General features: G+C 43.8%; 1 protein-coding gene across 4 annotated transcripts in view; it reads right to left on the bottom strand.

The window, feature by feature from the left end:
* NPTN (neuroplastin) overlaps positions 1–18,154 on the bottom strand; it is a 79,398-nt gene that overhangs the window by 10,334 nt on the left and 50,910 nt on the right. For all 4 annotated transcript variants that reach the window (XM_011967121.1, XM_011967122.1, XM_011967123.1 and 1 more), the window contains 3 exons: positions 16,503–16,597; positions 3,639–3,772; positions 180–453 (listed from right to left, as the gene is read on the bottom strand). In XM_011967121.1, the coding sequence (XP_011822511.1) occupies positions 180–453; positions 3,639–3,772; positions 16,503–16,597 (503 nt within the window). The remainder of the gene's footprint in view (positions 1–179; positions 454–3,638; positions 3,773–16,502; positions 16,598–18,154) is intronic.

Raw genomic sequence — 18,154 nt, 5'->3', positions numbered from 1 at the left:
AAAGAAAGAAAGAAAAAAAAATCTTACGGGTAGGGGGTAGGTTAGGAACTGGTATAAGAATTTTCCTTCTTTCCTTTAGGGATTGAATCCCAACATCCCTATAGTCCTCTTTGGGTACTTGGAAACCACCCGAAGGAACCAACCCCAACAGTACAGCTATTTTGTAGGGATGCCCTTACCGTCAGGAACCTCATCTGGCCTCTTCCTCTTCTCATACACAACAATGATCACCACAAGGATGATAATTTCAGCCAGAATTCCCAAGAAAGGCCAGAGTGGGGCCAGGTGGCTCCGCACCCTGAGGACAGTGACAACAGAGGCGGAGCCAATGGCGTTGGTGGCGTTACATTCATACTCGCCAGGGTCTTCTGTGATCTGCAGGTTCACAATGTTCAACTCAGTGTAATTTTCCTTGTTGATGATGAAGAAGCGGCCAGAGGTGTTGACAATGTCCTGCAAAGAAGTGATAATACACAAAGGTGAGAGTGAGTAATTGAGCTCATGTTCAAGAGAGGGTGACACTGCTCTCCGTTCTTTTCAGGCACCAGCCAGAACGAGGAAGCAGTGTCTATGGGCATTTCATTAATGATTTCCCTTCAGTATCAACAACAACAAATCAACACACTTCTGACAGAGCCAGGCGAGCCTCCCTTACCATCGGTCCTCGGACTTCCCCAACTTCCACGAAATGAGTACAGGTCCTATTGCCTGGAGACTCAGAAAAGTCCAACAACCTAGTAAATGCTTCCTCAAACACCAGGTAAGAAACCACAGCAGAAAGAGGATGGCGGGAGGAGGAGTGCAACCCCCACAGTCAGGCATGCCTGGGGACCTCAGACCTCTCTGATGACCTCAGAGTCAGCACACTGACTTCATGCTTGGTGAGTTCTGAGGAAGTCTTCTTAAACTTCCTCCACAAACCATTATAAGAACCCACTCCTAGTCAGACTGGGGGAAATTCATAACTTTCATTTAAGGACTACAGGGTTAAGAGGAAAGGTTATCTAATCAATCAACAAATGTTTATGACTGGGCATAGAGGCTCATGCCTATAACCTCAGTACTTTAGGAAGCTAAGGTGGGAGGATCACTTGAGCCCAGGAGTTCAAGACTGGCCTCGGCAACAAACTGAGACCCCATCTCTACAAAAAATCAGAAACAAAATTAGCTGAGCATAGTAGTGTACACCTGTGGTCCCAGCTACACAGAAGGCTAAGGCAGGAGGATTACTTGAGCCTAGGAGGTTGCCGCACTCCAGCCTGGTAGACAGATCAAGACCCTGTCTTAACACAAAACAAAACAAACAAATAAAATAGAATAAATATTTACTAAAATATGTTGCATGCTTTACATCCTACTAAGGGTAGGTGGGAGGGAGAAGGTGAGATAGGGAGAAGACAGACCTAAAAATAAAAATGAATAAGGAGCTTGGCCTCAAAAGGGAACCAGACATCCAAAGAGGGATGACTGATTACAGGAATGTGTTAAGAAGCCCCAGCAGAGTGTGTACAGAGTGCTGTAGGGCACAGTGAGCGGCCACTGTCGGAAAGAGGCAGGGAAAGCTTCACAGATGAGCTAACATTTGCAGTAGACTGTGGAGGAGGACAGCTGATCAAATAGGGAGGCACAGTGCAGGCAGGGATTCACATGGGTGCGAAGGCAGAGGTGCAAGAGTGCACAGGCAGAGGCCGGGACTCAGCAGGATGGCTCACTGCACTCAGCTCATGAGATCCCGGCAGGGAAAAAACAGACTCATGTGTCTTTACCCTGCAACAACTAAAGCACAATCAGAAATAGGAGAGAAAAAGGGGAATATTATCCTGGAAATGTTTCTAGGTACAGCATACAATCTTGTCAGCATTTGAGTGCAGCTACATCTGAAATGGGGAACTCGTAGCTTTTAAAACAGCTAGTCTGTGATGCCTCAAGCTTTATCTTTCAGATTAAAACACATACTGAGTTAATTCCAACCTGCTTTGGCAAAAGCTCAAGGGCACTCCTTCCCAGTGACCAGCACAGAGAAGTGGACATTTCCTCGCCAGTGCCTTAGAAAGTTCAGTGTCTTGTAAAAAAGACTCAACTCAGCATCTTCACCACTCCAGTCCTCACCCTGCTCCCCCTTATTAACGGGTCTCTGAAATCATCGCTGATGTTGGAGTCATTATTACAACTCAACATTTTATTATCGAGATGTCATGAAGTGGGAAGAATAATGGACTTGAAATTTAAAAAAAAACTAGATAGAATTCTTGGTTTTGCCACTAATTTATCTTGGCTATTATGGAACCCTTCCAAAGAAGCTGGATTAATGATCTTTAGGGTCCTTTTGGATTCTGAAGACATAATCAAAAAGGATCCCCAGGATAGGAGGAATGCTGACACTTTCTCTTAGAGAAAAGGTAACGGGTCAACAATCATAATGAGAAAGTTGAGGGTCTAAAGCTCTGACTCTCCAAACACCATCATGAATCATCCCACTGATCGAAAAAGATGTTCTCTTTGATCTTTTCTGGGGCAAATACCATCAGGTTCCCAACGTCTAAGGCTGCCAAGGCTGCCCTTGGACCTCCTCAGGTTGCCCCGATTCCTTATCGGTATGTTCTGTGTTGCAGGAATGTACTAGTAATTGCCCTCAGTACTTTGTTTCCCAAAAAACAAGGCAGGTACTCTAAGACCACTTCAAGAACAGTATTTTCTTCAGGATAAATAGATGAGAACTAGGCTCAGTTCTTTCAGTGTCCTATCCTGAAGGCAAGTGATATGGATTGGATTTTGTCTCCACCCAAATTTCATGTTGAATTATAATCCCCAGTGTTGGAGGAGGGGCCTTGTGGGAGGTGACAGGTTCATGGGGGCGGATAGCCCCCCTGCTCAAGTTCCTGTGACAGTAAATTCTCACGAGACCCTATGAGACCTGGTTGTTTAAAAGTGTATAGCACCTCCCTCCTTCGCTCTCTTCCTCCTTTCCAGTCACGCAGGACCTGCTTGCTTCCCCTCCACCTTCCACCATGATTCTAAGTTTCTCTACTTACAGGGATCATTTAGGAAGAAATAAACAGCACCTGTAGTCTAAAAAAATAGATAAAGTTTCAAGGATCAAAGAAGCCTGAGGGGGAGGCTAATTCTTTGGATTTAGCTTTCTTTTATCTTAACTATATTATCTGTCAATGCCTCACCTTTAGTTACAGTAATCTGAAAGCAATAAAACTCAAAGCAGGCCAGATGTCACTCTGTTGTCTAAGATAGGAAAGATCACCTTTCCTGTGTTTCCTGAGGCCTCCCCGGCAATGCTTCCTGTAAAGCCAGTGGAATTGTGAGCCAATTAAACCTTTTTTCTTTATAAATTACCCAGTCTCTGGAAGTTATTTATAGCAATGTGAGAATGGACTAATACAGCGAGCAATCTAATCTCTTACCAGATGGACAGCTTTAACAAATCATGTACAGGGATTTTTGTGCTGGAAGAGACTATCATTGACCTCCTGATTCATGCTGTAAACCGTTCATGACTCTAGAAAGGGTGACCCTCGCCATGCACACATCTGAGGATACAACTAGTAAAGTAACTGACCCACATGTCTGGACCTCTGCAGGGAAAACTCCAGCAACCAGAGACCCCGGGCCTGCCTCCTACTCACCATGGGCATCCCGTTCTCCTTCTTGCGCCATATCCAGTCTGGGTGGGGGTAGCCAACTGACTTGCAATACATCGTGGCATCCTGCCCTTCATTCTTGTTCTCACTCCGTTTATGGCCAGTGATGTCAGGAGCGGCTGTGAGAAAGCGTTAGACGCAGTTACCATGGAAGCCTACTCCAAACAGGATACAAAGGCCCCACCTTCTGGCTCAGAGCCCTGCTTGTAATGTAATCAGTCTTTATGCTTACTGTCATACTCAGCTTTGATGAAGAGCACTTCAGGTCAGAATAGGGTAAAGGGACCAATCCCATCCTCTACTCCCACCCACTAAAGATGCCCAGGCAGATACCAGGGTTACTAATACGTGAGGCTCTACTAATGTAGGTGATTCTCCAACCTACTGGAAAAGGTTGCAGGCCCAACTGCCCTCGATTAAGCCCACCTTTAAAGAAAAATGCAAACAAATGCTATTAACTCTTCTATTAGCCCGAGTTTTTTCTTAAAACACCTGCATGAACAACAATTACGCATCCTGTCAAATATCACACATTCCCTTAAGGAAATGAGATTCTGAGATAAAACAACTACAATCAAGTCCTATTACAAGGTATGTAAAAACAATGAATGCTTGGAGAAGCTACTCAATGAATAACAATGACCAAGGCTCTCCCAGGAAAGAGGGAATCCAGAAACTGGTCTTCGTAAGGAAGAAGAAAGGAATGAACAGGAAATTCAACCAGTCTCCCAAGAGATCTTTTTTTTTTTATTGAATGATTGACTGAGATGGGGTCTTATTCTATCATCCAGGCTGGAGCATAGTGGCATGATCACTGCTCACTGTAGCCTCAAGCTCCTGGGCTTAAGTGATCTTCAGCTCCCGAGTAGCTAGAACTACAGGCACATGCCACCACACCTGGTTAATTTTTAAATTTCTTGTACAGACGAGGTCCTTACTGCATTGCCCAGGCTGGTCCTGCACTCCTGACCTCAGTGATCCTCTCAACTTGGCCTCCCACAGTGCTGGGATTACAGGTGTTTGCATCTGCACCTGGCCCCAAGACCTTTTATTAACAACTTAAGACTCTGCCTTGGACACCTGATTTGCAACAATTCTTAGACTGAACCCAATATAGAAGGACTTTCAAGACATACTAGAGGCTGTTGCTCTTCCCTATTTATAGGGATCACTTAGGAAGAAATAAACAGCAACTGTAGTCTAAAAATTAAGTAAGTTTCAAGGATCAAAGAAGCCTGAGATAAAAGCTAATTCTCTGGATTTAGCTTTCTTTTATCTTAACTGTATTACCCGCCAATGCTTCACCAGTTACAGTAATTTCTTTTTTTTTGGAGACAGAGTTTCGCTCTTGTCGCCCAGGAAGGAGTGCAATGGTGCGATCTCAGCTCACAGCAACCTCTGCCTCCCAGTTTCAAGTGATTCTTCCACCTCAGCCTCCTGAGCAGCTGGGATTACAGGCATGCGCCACCATGCCCGGCTAATTTTGTATTTTTAAGAGAGACGGGGTTTCATCATGTTGGTCCGGCTGGTCTTGAACTCCTTACCTGAGGTGATCTGCCCACCTCGGCCTCCCAAAGTGTTGGGATTACAGGCGTGAGCCACCACGCCCGGCTAATTTTGTTTTTTAGGAGAGATGGGGTTTCACCATGTTGGTCAGGCTGGTCTCGAACTCCTAACCTCAGATGATCTGCCCGCCTCAGCCTCCCAAAGTGTTGGGATTACAGGCGTGAGCCACCACGCCTGGCTGGGTTACAGTAATCTGACAGCAGTAAAACTCAAAGCAGGCTAGATGTCACTCTGTTATCCAAGATAGGAAAGAGAATCAATATGCCTTGGTCCCAATTCCAGTTTTGTTGGTTCTTTTGTTATTCTGGGCTTTGCTGCTATAGCCATTATCAAATGGCTACTTCAGTCAATAAATTCCAAGCACTCCAAGGAGCAGGCTCCATAGCCACATAGGGCCCAGCATGTCCAGATGGGGACAGAAGCAGAAGGGTTACCATGTGCTGCTCCAGCCAGCCATGCTTCATTCATCTGGCAAACACCTGCTGAGCACCCACTACACGCCAGATATGTCAGACTGGTTGGGTAAGGCTTTCGCGATGAAGTGAACTTTAGCATGGTCGTGAAGAAAATAAGGGAGTATATACAAGGTTCCTGACCTGTGGTAAGTAAAGAATGTCACCTTTTTTTTTTGAAATGGAGTCTCGCTGTGTTGTCCAGGCTGGAGTACAGTGGTGTGATCTTGGTTCACTGCAACCTTCACCTCCCGGGTTCAAGTGACTCTTCTGCCTTGGCCTCCCAAGTAGCTGGGATTATAGGCATCTGCCACCACACCTGGCTAATTTTTATATTTTTAGTAGAGATGGGGTTTCACCATGTTGGCCAGGCTAGTCTCGAATTCCTGACCTCAGGTGATCCACCCACCTCAGCCTCCCAAAGTTCTGGGTTTACAGGCATGAGCCACCACGCCTGGCTAAGAATGTCACTTTCTGACAGGCCAGGAACTCCAAGTTATCTTGGGACCTCAAGAGGAGAGGAATTTGCCCAACTCATAAGTAATTGAGGGTACAAACCCATGGCTGGACTCGACTTTTTGAAAGTCTTATCTGAGATTCTTCATGGAACAGAGTTCTGACAAAGCCAATTTAAAATCCTAAGTGAAAAATAATTATTCTTGCTGCACTTTATGCAAATAATCAGGCCAAGTACAGTAAGACTAAAGTTTATTTTTTAAACAAATTAGTTCTATCATGATTTGTTTTTAATAAAAATGGGGACTAGAGAGAGAAAAATTATGCTTCAAAAGAAAAACTACAGTATACTGTTGTTAGCTGTTCTAGAGGTTTTTTCCTGCAGTTTAGATGAAATTCTAAATTCTTTGTGGGTTAGAAGTCCCCAGACTAATGCTTTCAAATCTTTGCTTTTAAAATTGGTAACTGTGCCCCTCATCCTAGGACTCATTATTTACCTTATAGTAGGCTGTTCACTTAAACACTGCAGTACAACTATAGATGAGAGTAGTAATGTTTTTCCCACACAAGCCCTGGAATCCCAGCCAGGCCTGCATGAGTACACCTAGACAGTTACAAAGTGGTTCTGCTCTTCTCAGTTTGGGGTTCACTCCCATTCCCACTACGTCCCCTATCAGCAGGAAGAAGCCAGAGTGATCGAAGGCCTTTTCCCATCTTCAGAGCCTACATCTTAAGATTAAGGTGTTTTAAAACCCCAAGGGAGGGACTGAAACCATCTTTGCAAAATTATGACTGAGACAGTGAAAGAGATCTAACTTAACTAACTCCATCTTACTTCTAATGTCCAAGCTGTGCTTGTTCGTTCCTGGGCGCAGGCTGAACTAACTTTGCGAGAAACTTATAGTTTAAACAAAGATAGTAACATCCCTTTCCCAAAATAGACCCCCTTCTTGCCTGGGGACTAGATTGTCTTTGTAGGACTAACATTAGCCACAAGATTAGAAATTATGGTTTAGGAGTCATGCAGCTGGAAGCTACAAGATTCTGACCCTCCCTGAACTGCTCCTAAGATCAGTGCTTGAGATATTTTGCAGACCCGGCACTTGATGGATCAGCTGGCCCCACCCAGATCAATAAACTGGCTCATCTGATCTTGTGACCCCTACCCAGGAACTGACTGAGCACAAGAAGACAGCTCCTGACTCCCTACGATTTCATCTCTAACCAATCAGCACTCCTGGCTTACTGGCTTCCCCCCACCCACCAAGTTTCCTTAGAAACTCTGCTCCCTGAAAGCTAGGGGAGACTGATTTAAATAGTAATAAAACTCTGGTCTCCCAGCAAAAAAGAAAAGAAGGGAGTAGGTCACACATATCTGTAGGAAGAACACTCTAGGTCGAGAGAAATGCAAAGGTCTTGAGGTAGGACTGTGCTTGTTATGTACAAGGAACAGCAAAGAGGATTTGATTGGAACATAGTAAGCAAGGAGAAGAGTGCAGGAGATAAAAGAAATCAGAGAGACTGGGGACCCAGATTAAGCAGGACTTTGTAGGCCACCATCATGACTTTGGCAGTTACAGTAACTTAGTCGGGAACCCACTGGTGAATACTATGTGCAGGTATAACATGATGGGTGTGTTTTAACAGGCTCCCCGTGGCTACTATGTGAACAAGAACGGTAGAGACAGCAGTGGAAGCAAGACCAAGCAGGCGGCTATTAAAGTCACCCAGGCAAGGGAGAGGCTGGTTTCCATGGGGGCAGTCATAGTAGAAATAACAAGAAATGGTGAGATTCCAGGTATATTTTGGAGGTTGAGTTAACCTATTTGCTAATGGATTGGATGTGGATTGTGAGAAGAAAAGGAGTCAAGGAGACACCAAGGTTTCCACCTGAGTAACTACGAGAATATAGCTGACAGTTACTAAGATGAGGAAGATTTTGCAAAAGAATGAGTGGTTTTTGTTTGCTTAATCTTAGTTTGTTTTGTTAAAAGACAGAAATAGTGGTGGTAAAAACCAGAAGGTCAAGGTCTAGAAGAACATGGTAAGTTTAAGATACTTATTTAACATACGGCTAGGTGCGGTGGCTCACGTCTGTAATCCCAGCACTTTGGGAGGCCGAGGTGGGCGGATCACCTAAGGTCAGGAGTTCGAGACCAGCCTGGCCAACATGGTGAAACCCCGTCTCTACAAAAATACAAAAATTAGCTGGGCATGGTGGCGGGTGCTTGTAATCCCAGCTACTTGGGAGGCTGAGGCGAGAGAATCGCTTGAACGTGGGAGGTGGAGGTTGCAGTGAGCCAAGATCATGCCCTTGCATTCCAGCCTGGGTGACAGAGTAAGACTCTGTCTCAAAAAAAAAAAAAAAGATACTTATTTAACATCCACGCAAAAATATGAAGTAGGCAGTAAAATAGCAAGTCTGGAGCTCAGGGAAATGTTCTATGTTAGAGATATAAATTTCAGATATCAGCTTATATGTGGTACATTTTCCCATTTTCACTCTCCTTTGACCCAAAGAGGACAGTTATTGGCAATAGTACTATGAATTCAGTACTATCAGCTTTTGCTTTGGGGACTCATTTCCAAGACTGTACATTAGAACCATCTAGAATGCTAAAAGTTGAGTTGGCAGCTGCACTGCCTCTGAAAAGTCACTATTCTGAAAGGACCCAGACTTAAAGGCCCAGACTGGGAAAGGGGCTCAAACAGTCTTCACTCCTGCCTTGGTGTGTGGGAGGAGAACACTACTTCCCCTCTTTATTCGACACTCTGGGAAAGGGTGGCTGCCATACTGGGGGACACTCAACCAACCAACGGAGAGGCCGGCACACTGAGGAACTGAGGGCACTACAGAGCCATGTGAGTGACCTGTACACATGGAGTGGATCCTCCAAGCTCTGGTCAAGCTTTCAGATGACTGCAGCTCCAGCCAACAGCTTGACTGAAATCTCAGGAAAGGTCCCAAGCGAGAACACCCCACTAAACTGCTCCCTAATTACTGACTCACAGAAACTGTGAGGTGGTAAGTGCTTATCATTTTATGCCACTAAGTTTTGGGGTAATTTATTACACATATTTATAAGAATAGATACAAATATACCAATTGATGAAGCAGACATTACCCCACTTTTTAAAATGGGAAAACTCAAGTTTGGAAAAGTAACTTAATGTTTAAATGGTAAAGCTAAAATCCAAGTTCAGGGTTGTCTGAATCCAGAGACCATGCTTTTTGTACTTTAACATACTGAGGGGAGATAAACTAGAACAGAGTCTACAAAAATAAAAATATACAACATGCGAGGAGGGAGACCATTAGGACAAATACCTAATGCATGCAGGGCTTAAAATCTAGATGATGGGTTGATGGGTGCAGCAAACCACCATGGCACATGTATACCTATGTAACAAACCTGCACGTTCTGCACATGTATCTCAGAACTTAAAGTAAAATTTTAAAATATATATATATTTATATATATATTCATGTGTGTAGATACACACACACACACACACACACACACACACACACACACATATGCATTACTGGTAACTGCAGAGCAAATAGCCCAGAAGTTATCTTTACTTGTAGATGTGCTAAAACACCTTAGACCCAAAGCAAAACTGATATACCTGTCAGATTTTATTCTGTATTAATACAGCGTAAAGAGCAGAGCTTCAGACCTGAAAACATGGAAATCTGGACTCGATCTCAACTTTATTACTCACCAACTGAGTAACCCAGGGCAGATCACGTCAAATACTCTGAGTTTTAGTATTGTAAAATAAGAGTAATACTCACTGTTTCAGAGGTCTTGTGAGGATTAAATTACATCTCTGTACTAATCTAGAACATGGTTGGAATTCAGGGTCAAGCATTTAAACATCAGTCAGGGAAAGGAAAGGCTAAGGCTTGGACTCTGTCATTAGTTCTAAGAAATCAAAGATACTGATTACTATGTGCTCTCCCCATTTGCTGATACAAACAGGACTTTTTTTTATAGCTCTAAAAATAAGGTTTAATCAGGTCAGATACTGATAAATTATCTGATTAATGGCCTATTTTAGTGCCTCACCTTCTATGGGCTTGGCATTTAATAAGGGACTGCTTAACCAGGTTTTGTTGGTCTAAAAGCAGGTCTGAGCGTCTAACTAAACCTTCATATCCTGAAGGAGACAAAGACAATACTCTGAGCTTCCCTTTACCCTCTTAGTGGGGCACAGACTAACTGGCAAGAGCGAAGGGTAGGAGCAACAAAGTTAACAAAAAGACCCTTAGAAGAGGTCTCTGATCCACTCAGGAATTCATTCATTCTCTGGACTTGTTCATTACATATTCTAGTCACACTGGTTAATGGATATCCCTCCAGTATCCTAATAAATAGCAACACAGGGGTCCCAAAATAGTCTCAGTTACCCAACAGCACCTGACCCAATTTCATTATCTGGGCAGTCTGGGACTCTGGCTGAGGACAAATACATGTTCCTTCGTACCCTCTGCTACCCAACCTGGGGCACTAAGAGCAAAGGGTCAGCTTCTAGGTCAGGCTAGATGCTGTAGACACTGTCAACTCAGGCCACAGAAGGATGTTTCAGATGATATTAAATAAAGTTAACAGAACAGACTTAAGAAAGCGATCAACAAATAAGACCTCTTTACAGACACTGCTTATTTGGTGCTCACTTTTTGTTTTGTTTTTTTTTTTTTGAGACGGAGTTTCGCTCTGTCGCCCAGGCTGGAGCGCAGTGGCACGATCTTGGCTCACTGCAAGCTCTGCCTCCTGGGTTCAAGCAGTTCTTCTGCCTCAGCCTCCCGAGTAGCTGGAACTACAGGCGCCCGCCACCACGCCTGGCTAATTTTTGTATTTTGTAGTAGAGACGGGGTTTCACCATCTTGGTCAGGATGGTCTGGTCCTGAACTCCTGACCTTGTGATCCGCCAGTCTCAGCCTCCCAAAGTGCTGGGATTACAGGCGTGAGCCAATGCGCCCGGCCTTGGTGCTCACTTTTTAAAGCATGTTCATAACCTAACAATTCATTTTCAAAGAAAAGAAAATCTATCCTTAAAGGTGTTGTCAATGAGTAGGCTGTTTCCAAGTAAACACAGAGATTCTGCATTCACGGTCTATTTGCTTCCTTCATACAACCTTATCAAATCCCAAAAACACCTATCTTTGTGGTAGACAAAATGAACACTTGGCTTAAGGCAGTGGGAGAGTGAAGATTTACTGCTTGCCAAGAGCTATGCCCAAGAAGGAATATGAGACTGGTCAAGACGGAAGCAAGAAGGATGCAGGCTTTTGGCTCAACAAGCACTCTCCACCCACAACAGATTCATCATTGGTTGTGAACACTAAGCAGTCTAGGACAGGTGCCTCCTTCTGCAGGTGAAACCACTGAGCAAGAGGTGTAGAAGTTTCCTCAAAGACAGTGATCCTCAACCCTGGCTGTACACCATAATCACCTGATGTGCCTTAATCTGATGCCCAAGCCACAGTTCATATGAATGAAATCAAAATTGAAGACCACTGTTCTATCACCTTTCCTGGCACCAGTACTGGAGGTCAGATACTCCCACCACAAGACAGGGAGATGAGTGGATAGAGGTGTGGGAGTCATTCAGGTGACTTTTCCAAGCTGAGAAACTGACAAATTGAAATTTTCCAATAACACTAGGAAAATGGGCTTGGAAATCACTTCCTTCAATAACCAACCTCTCCCAGCCTACATCTTTCTCCTGTGCTGGATGCTTCCTGCCCTGAAACATTGGACTCCAAGTTCTTCAGTTTTGAGATTCGGACTGGCTTTCCTTGCTCTTCAAGCTTGCAGGCAGCCTACTGTGGGACCTTGTGACCATGTAAGTTAATACTTAATAAACCCCCATATATATATCTCTCCTGTAAGTTCTGTCCCTCTAGGAAACACTAATACACAACCTCTCCTCTCTGTCCACATAAGGGAACCCAGACCATCAGAGCCACACAGAACAAAGGAACCTTGAAGATGAGCTATCTCATTCTACTTCATCATGCACTTCAGGAAGCTTGAGACCCAGAGAAGGGAAGTGACTGGTCAGAGTCACACTGTGTTTAATGGCAGGACCACAATTAGAACACATTTCTCTTAACTCTTAGTCAAGGCCTTTTAAATGTTACATGCTCAACAGAGCACCATGGCTTGGTGCTTAGGAGCATAGGATCTAATGCTAGGGTGCCTGAGTGAGAACCCTGGCTCCACCAGTAAACTCTGTGACACTGGGCCAGTTATTCCCTCAAGCCTCAATTTTCTCACCTGGGAAGCAGAGATAATAATCACACTTATCCCACAGAGTTGTGGAGACTAAAGGAGAGAAAAGGAACAAATAATGCACCTAGCACAGTGCCTGACCCACAGTAAGCATGCAATAATGTTAGCTATTCTTATTCTTATTAAGGAAAGTCAGGGTGGCACCCTGAAGAGAGGAAAACAAAGTGCAGGTATGGTTTTTGGGCTGAAGTTAATGTTCAAAATGCCCTAGCAGCTTTGTATTATTATGCCTTCAAAGACTTCTCAAGTCATGGCAATTCTGAGACAGAAGCAGGTTGCTTTGACATCAGTTCTGACCTAAAGGATGTCACATCCTCCACCCATCCTCACTAGCTACCTTTCTTGATTGTCAGTGAAGAAAGGACGGTGGAGATGCTGTGCATGCTGAAAGTGCCATGCGAATGTGGTCTGTGTATCACTGTTCTTCACAATGATCTTCATCCCCACCACACTTGCCTTGGCCAGTCTGGATTAATATGTCACTTGTAACGCACCATGACAAAGTAGGAAATAGGAAGGCAGGGCAAGGCCACTTATAGAAATCCTAACCTTTATTCTTAATAGTCAAATATAGAGAAAGCTAAGGAGTAGGGAGGAGAAAAACAAGATCAATCCTGGCTCTCACGGCAACCAAAAGACTGAAACTCATTTGAAATGTCCAATGAGGAGGGTGAGATGAACCTAGTAAGACAACAGGCTCAAGCCCCTTCTGGGCTGAGATGTGCTTCTCACAAGAGGCAGTGACATATTTGTTGCAGAGGATTGGGTGACCAACAAAATCCTTTTCCAAAAACAGCAATAAAATTCAAACTCCTTCTTTCCTGTACTAATCAAAATGGTTAAGGGATAAGGATAGTGCTTGGGAGTCATGAGAGCAAGTTTTTTCTTTTTACTTTGTAAATGATATCGGGATTTTCAATTTGCTTTTTTGTGAGCATTTTTTTTATTTTTAATTTTAGAAAAGGAAGGAAGGAGAAGAGGGAAGGAGTAAGGGGCAAAAGATTGAAAAATTATAGGGATAGAAAATTTCAACATCTATTCATTCATGAATTCTCTGTAAGGTGTGCACTCTCTGGTATCACAGCCTCTGAAGAGTCACAAGCTGAGGATAGAGATGCCTCCTCAGTGTTAGCTGAGTGGACCCCCAGGAAGGCGGGGCTTTGGGCTCCACAAGGCCTCATCACTGCTGTCTTCCCTCTCCTAACCGGCCCAGGTCCATCTTCCTTCTCCACATCTGTGCAGATCACCTGCCGAATACCTGAGAAACGTAACCCTCGACAGTATCTTCCTGTTTATACTATGTCACATTGTGTCCTTTAAAAAAAAAAAAAAAAAAAAAGGAAGAGAATTTAAAAATCTGCTTCAGATACAAGGCCTCCCCCACTACATGTAGATAACTCCTATCCTCCAAATTTTCTTGATGGTGATCTACAGGCTTTGGTTAAAAAACATGACCATCTTGGCTCTGTTCCCAGGCCACCATCCCTCTCTCTGGTTCCTGCAGCCTTCTTTTCTTTTGTAGACCACAGATAACTCAAGGTTTGGTAATCTGACAGATAATGCCCAGTCCCTGGCTAGGCTAAATCACTTCCCACAGTGCTGAGCCCAAACAACACCCCAGAAATGTTCTGAAAGACAGGAAAAGGCAGATGGGAAAGAAATGGCTGACAGCAGAATAGACGTTGAAGAAATATATATGCATGGTCTGAATTATATGCCCTGATGTGCTGATTCAGTTAAAGTCACACAGGAAGATTCTCAGAGACTCCTGTCAGCCAAGAGGCCACTGATGTTCTCGGAACCTCTTTGTTCTCAAGTACAACCACCTCTTAACTCTCTATTACTCAGCAGATTTTTCAAATTGCTACAGCTATAAAAAGATAACTGTCTCTTATCGCCGCCCCAGAGACACTAAGGGAATAAAATGTGAGTTTCTATTAAAATGTTTTGGGAACTAACATACAGACATGTACTACTCTAAATGCAAGGCAGTTTTTCTACCCCAACCACAATTGGAAGTGAGCTCAGAATATGATCCTGGGCCTATGGCAAACCTTTAAAAACATATACTGAAAAAGCGAAGTGTTCAAAGTCTTTACCAGACTCAACTATCCATAACTTGGAAGAGAAGACATTAAACATTCAGCTCTTTTCTATCCAGGTGTTGGGGAGAGAAGACAGACTAGAATTCTTTACAAATTTTCTTGAGAGAGAAACACACAGTATATCTATACAAAGTGGTCCAGAATATGGTTTAGGTTATTTATAAAACAGAATTCTCTCAAGGTCTACTTCTGTAAAACCAGGATACCACCACCTGCCTCACCTTCCTTATAGGGCTATTTGTACAGTGAGAATGCAACAGTGCACAGTAAGCACCTTGAATATAACACGTAAGTTGTAACTTGCTCTGGTAATACTCCTGGCCTACAGCGTCCTATTCTCTGACCCTGGCAACTGCTGCTTCCTACCTGCTGAAGAGAATATGAAGAAAGATGCCTCTAGGGCCACTAAACCCCACTTTCTTAAGCAGCCAAACAGATGGAAAAACCATTTCGGTTTTCACTCTTGAAAGTGCTATTTAGAAATCATTAACTCAAAGTCACTAACAATTACAGTTAGTTAGGACTAATTATCTCAGGCTTGGGGAGCACAATGAACTAGACACCCCAATCTTTCCCTCCCTCACCCACCCTGCCTTTGCACTTGGACTTTGTGCCAAAGGCTCAGCCAGGAATGCAGCAGGGCCTCAAGTCTCACAGAGAAGTCTCCCTACACAATTCAGCTCACCTAGGCTGGGGAACACCCTCACTGGCTTAGAGAAAATGTTTTCCCACATCCTTCATCCTCATGTTGAATACATGTGGCATTCTTCTAAAATGGGTAGAAACCAAGATTTCTCCAAGGAAAGCCACTGAAAAAATGAAATGCCAAGTTCTCTGGCCCACTGTGACTGTAACTCCTTTAGGCATTCAGAATCAAACTGGCAGATGGAGGAGGCAGTGGCCATCCCTACATCAACTCACAAGTGAGGGCTGTGTCACCAAGATATTACTTTCATTTAATAACACCATATAATGGAAACCTTCAATGTGTCTAAGCCTTTCTTGAATCTGCAATTTTAATCTTACAAATATTTTAGGAAGACCTGAATACCTATTATATGGGCCCTTTCCTTCTCCTAAATTTGTCCTTCTAGCTTCCAGGGATAACTCTATGGATTTAAAGAAGAAGTCGGTGTCCTTACTAAGCAAAATGAGAAAGACTGAAAATAGAAAACCTGACCTCAAACAGTAGCCCTGCCTCCTCATGATCATTTTGTGAGAGTAGAAAAAACACTGGATTGGGGGTCAAGACCTGTGTTCTAGACTAGCTCTGCCACAAACTCACTGTGTGACAGAGAGCTATAAGTTTCACTTTTCTGGGTCTCAGATGCTTCTTTGAAATAACATAGGAAAGGTGAAATTTATGATGTTGGGTAGCTCCAACTTTTATAGTTCTGTCTGCCCTTCTTGGAACTTTCTACTACTGCCTCCTCTTTCAAAGGTTTCTATTACAATTCTAATGAATTATCCACAAACAGCTGATGTCCACTCTGCACACTGTACCCACTGTACCTTCCCCCTCAATCCTGCTGGCCCACAGAAGACCTATGTAATCATACTTGTAAGGCACTGACCTAAGAGCTTTACAAAGCCTTGGGCCATAGGAGCTGCCAACACTGAAACATTTTTGACATATAAAAACAGCAATTTTATGTAGTTCAATCTATTAACTTATTTAATCCTCCTAACAAACCCATGATGTAAGTACTGCTGATATCCTCATTTTAAAAATGAGGAAAAGGAAGCAAAGAGAAGTTAGTAAACCACCAAGGCCACACAGCTAGTAGATGATGGGGTCGGAATTTAAACCCAGGCAGCCAGGCTCCTGAGCCTGTGGCCTAACCATAACATTAAATTATGTCTTGACATGGAAAGAAGAGGAGCTTGAAGACTGGGACTCCAGACCAAGGTACTGTCTTGGAAGGAGAGTGAGAGGCTCACACCACAGCCTCTGCTGGGTTGTACCTTTCACTTCAATGGTGGCGTTTGCTTTAGGAGCGCTGACAAAGTGATATACGCAGTGGTATTCGCCTGAATCCTCAGCTCTCGGCTTATTGATCCTGCAGAGATGAGAAGAAAAACCAAGTGAGGAAACTGGGAATGGTCAAAATATACAACAGAAGGAGAATCAAAGGGGCAATCCGGGATCCTGCTCTCCAAACCCTCAATGCAACTCACCTCCTTCTAACTAAAAGCAAAAATCCCTCTCTAAGCATCCTAAAACATTAATGTCTTGCTCTTTAGAGGGTGCCAAGAATACAAAGATGGAATGGCAACATGGTCCCTAACCTTAGGATGCTCTGGTCTATTGGGAGAAACAAAATGCAAAAGTAATCAAAACAGAAGGATGTCCAAAGTACTATAGTTTATATTCAGATATACAGTATAAAACCATCACAGCTGGGTGTGGTGGCTCACCCCTGTAATCCCAGCACTTTAGGAGGCTGAGACGGGTGATCAGGAGTTCAAGATTAGCCTGGCCAAGATGCTGAAACCCCGTCTCTACTAAGAATTAAAAAATTAGCCGGGCGTGGTGGCACACGCCTGTAATCCCAGCTACTTGGGAGGCTGAGGCAGGAGAATCACTTGAACCCGGGCAGCAGAGGTTGCAGTGAGCCAAGATCACGCCAATGCACTCCAGCCTGGGCGACAGAGCAAGACTCTATCTCAGAAAAACAAAAGCAAATGACAAAAATCACTAAAAACCTCTTGTTCACCTGGTGGTTCCAGTTAGATAAACAAGGAGAGAAACAAACAAACAAAAAGCACAAGTTTTCTGAGCTTCTCCAAAGACCTTGTTTTGGTAGTTCTGTTCTTCCTACCTTGTCCTTTAGTAGCATGCCTTTCCACAAGTCTACTCGCTAACAGGACCCAAGCATAAAGAAAAAGAAAAAAATCTGCCATCAGAGCATCAGCCATAGACATGCAGCAAAAAGTCTTATGATAAACCCCAGGGCCCTACATGATCTGGCCCCTGTCTATATCCCTAGCTCCATCCCATGCCACTGTCTAGCTCTTCTGGTCTCTCTTCAGTTTTTCAAGCACCAAGCTTGTTCCCACCTCAAAACCTCCACACAAGATGTTTCTTTACAGAGAATGCTCTTCTCGTCCCTTAGTCTACCTAACTCCATTTCCATCAGGTCTTGGCTTACATGTCAGTTTATTCCAGCCCCAATCTAAACGTCATCCCTTTCCACAACATTCTCTCTCATACTACTCTGTACTTCTTCACAGTACTTATCATGTGTGTGATTATATATTTATGTGATTACTTGATTAATGTCCGGCTTCCCAAGAGACCAAGTTCTATGTGGATAGGCACTGTTTATTCGGCATACTATCCCATACAGAGCACCTCGCCTGGTGCCTGGAATACGACAGGGGAATGAATAAATGAATGAATTACTGAGTGAACACAGAGTGAATATCTGTGCACAGATTCAGATCAAGTTAAGCAGAGTGACAGGAAGGACTGTAAGAAGACTGTATGGGTCGGGCGCGGGGGCTCACACCCATAATCCCAGCACTTGGGGAGGCTGAGGTGGGTGGACTGCTTGAGCCCAGGAGTTTGAGATCAGCCTGGGAAACATGGCGAAACCCTGTCTCTATAAGAAATT

The sequence above is a fragment of the Mandrillus leucophaeus genome, unplaced genomic scaffold, assembly GCF_000951045.1.
Source record: "Mandrillus leucophaeus isolate KB7577 unplaced genomic scaffold, Mleu.le_1.0 Scaffold789, whole genome shotgun sequence".
Lineage (NCBI taxonomy): Eukaryota > Metazoa > Chordata > Mammalia > Primates > Cercopithecidae > Mandrillus > Mandrillus leucophaeus.
The sequence above is the reverse complement of the archived record's forward strand: the minus strand, read 5'-3'. Positions and strand labels throughout refer to the sequence as shown.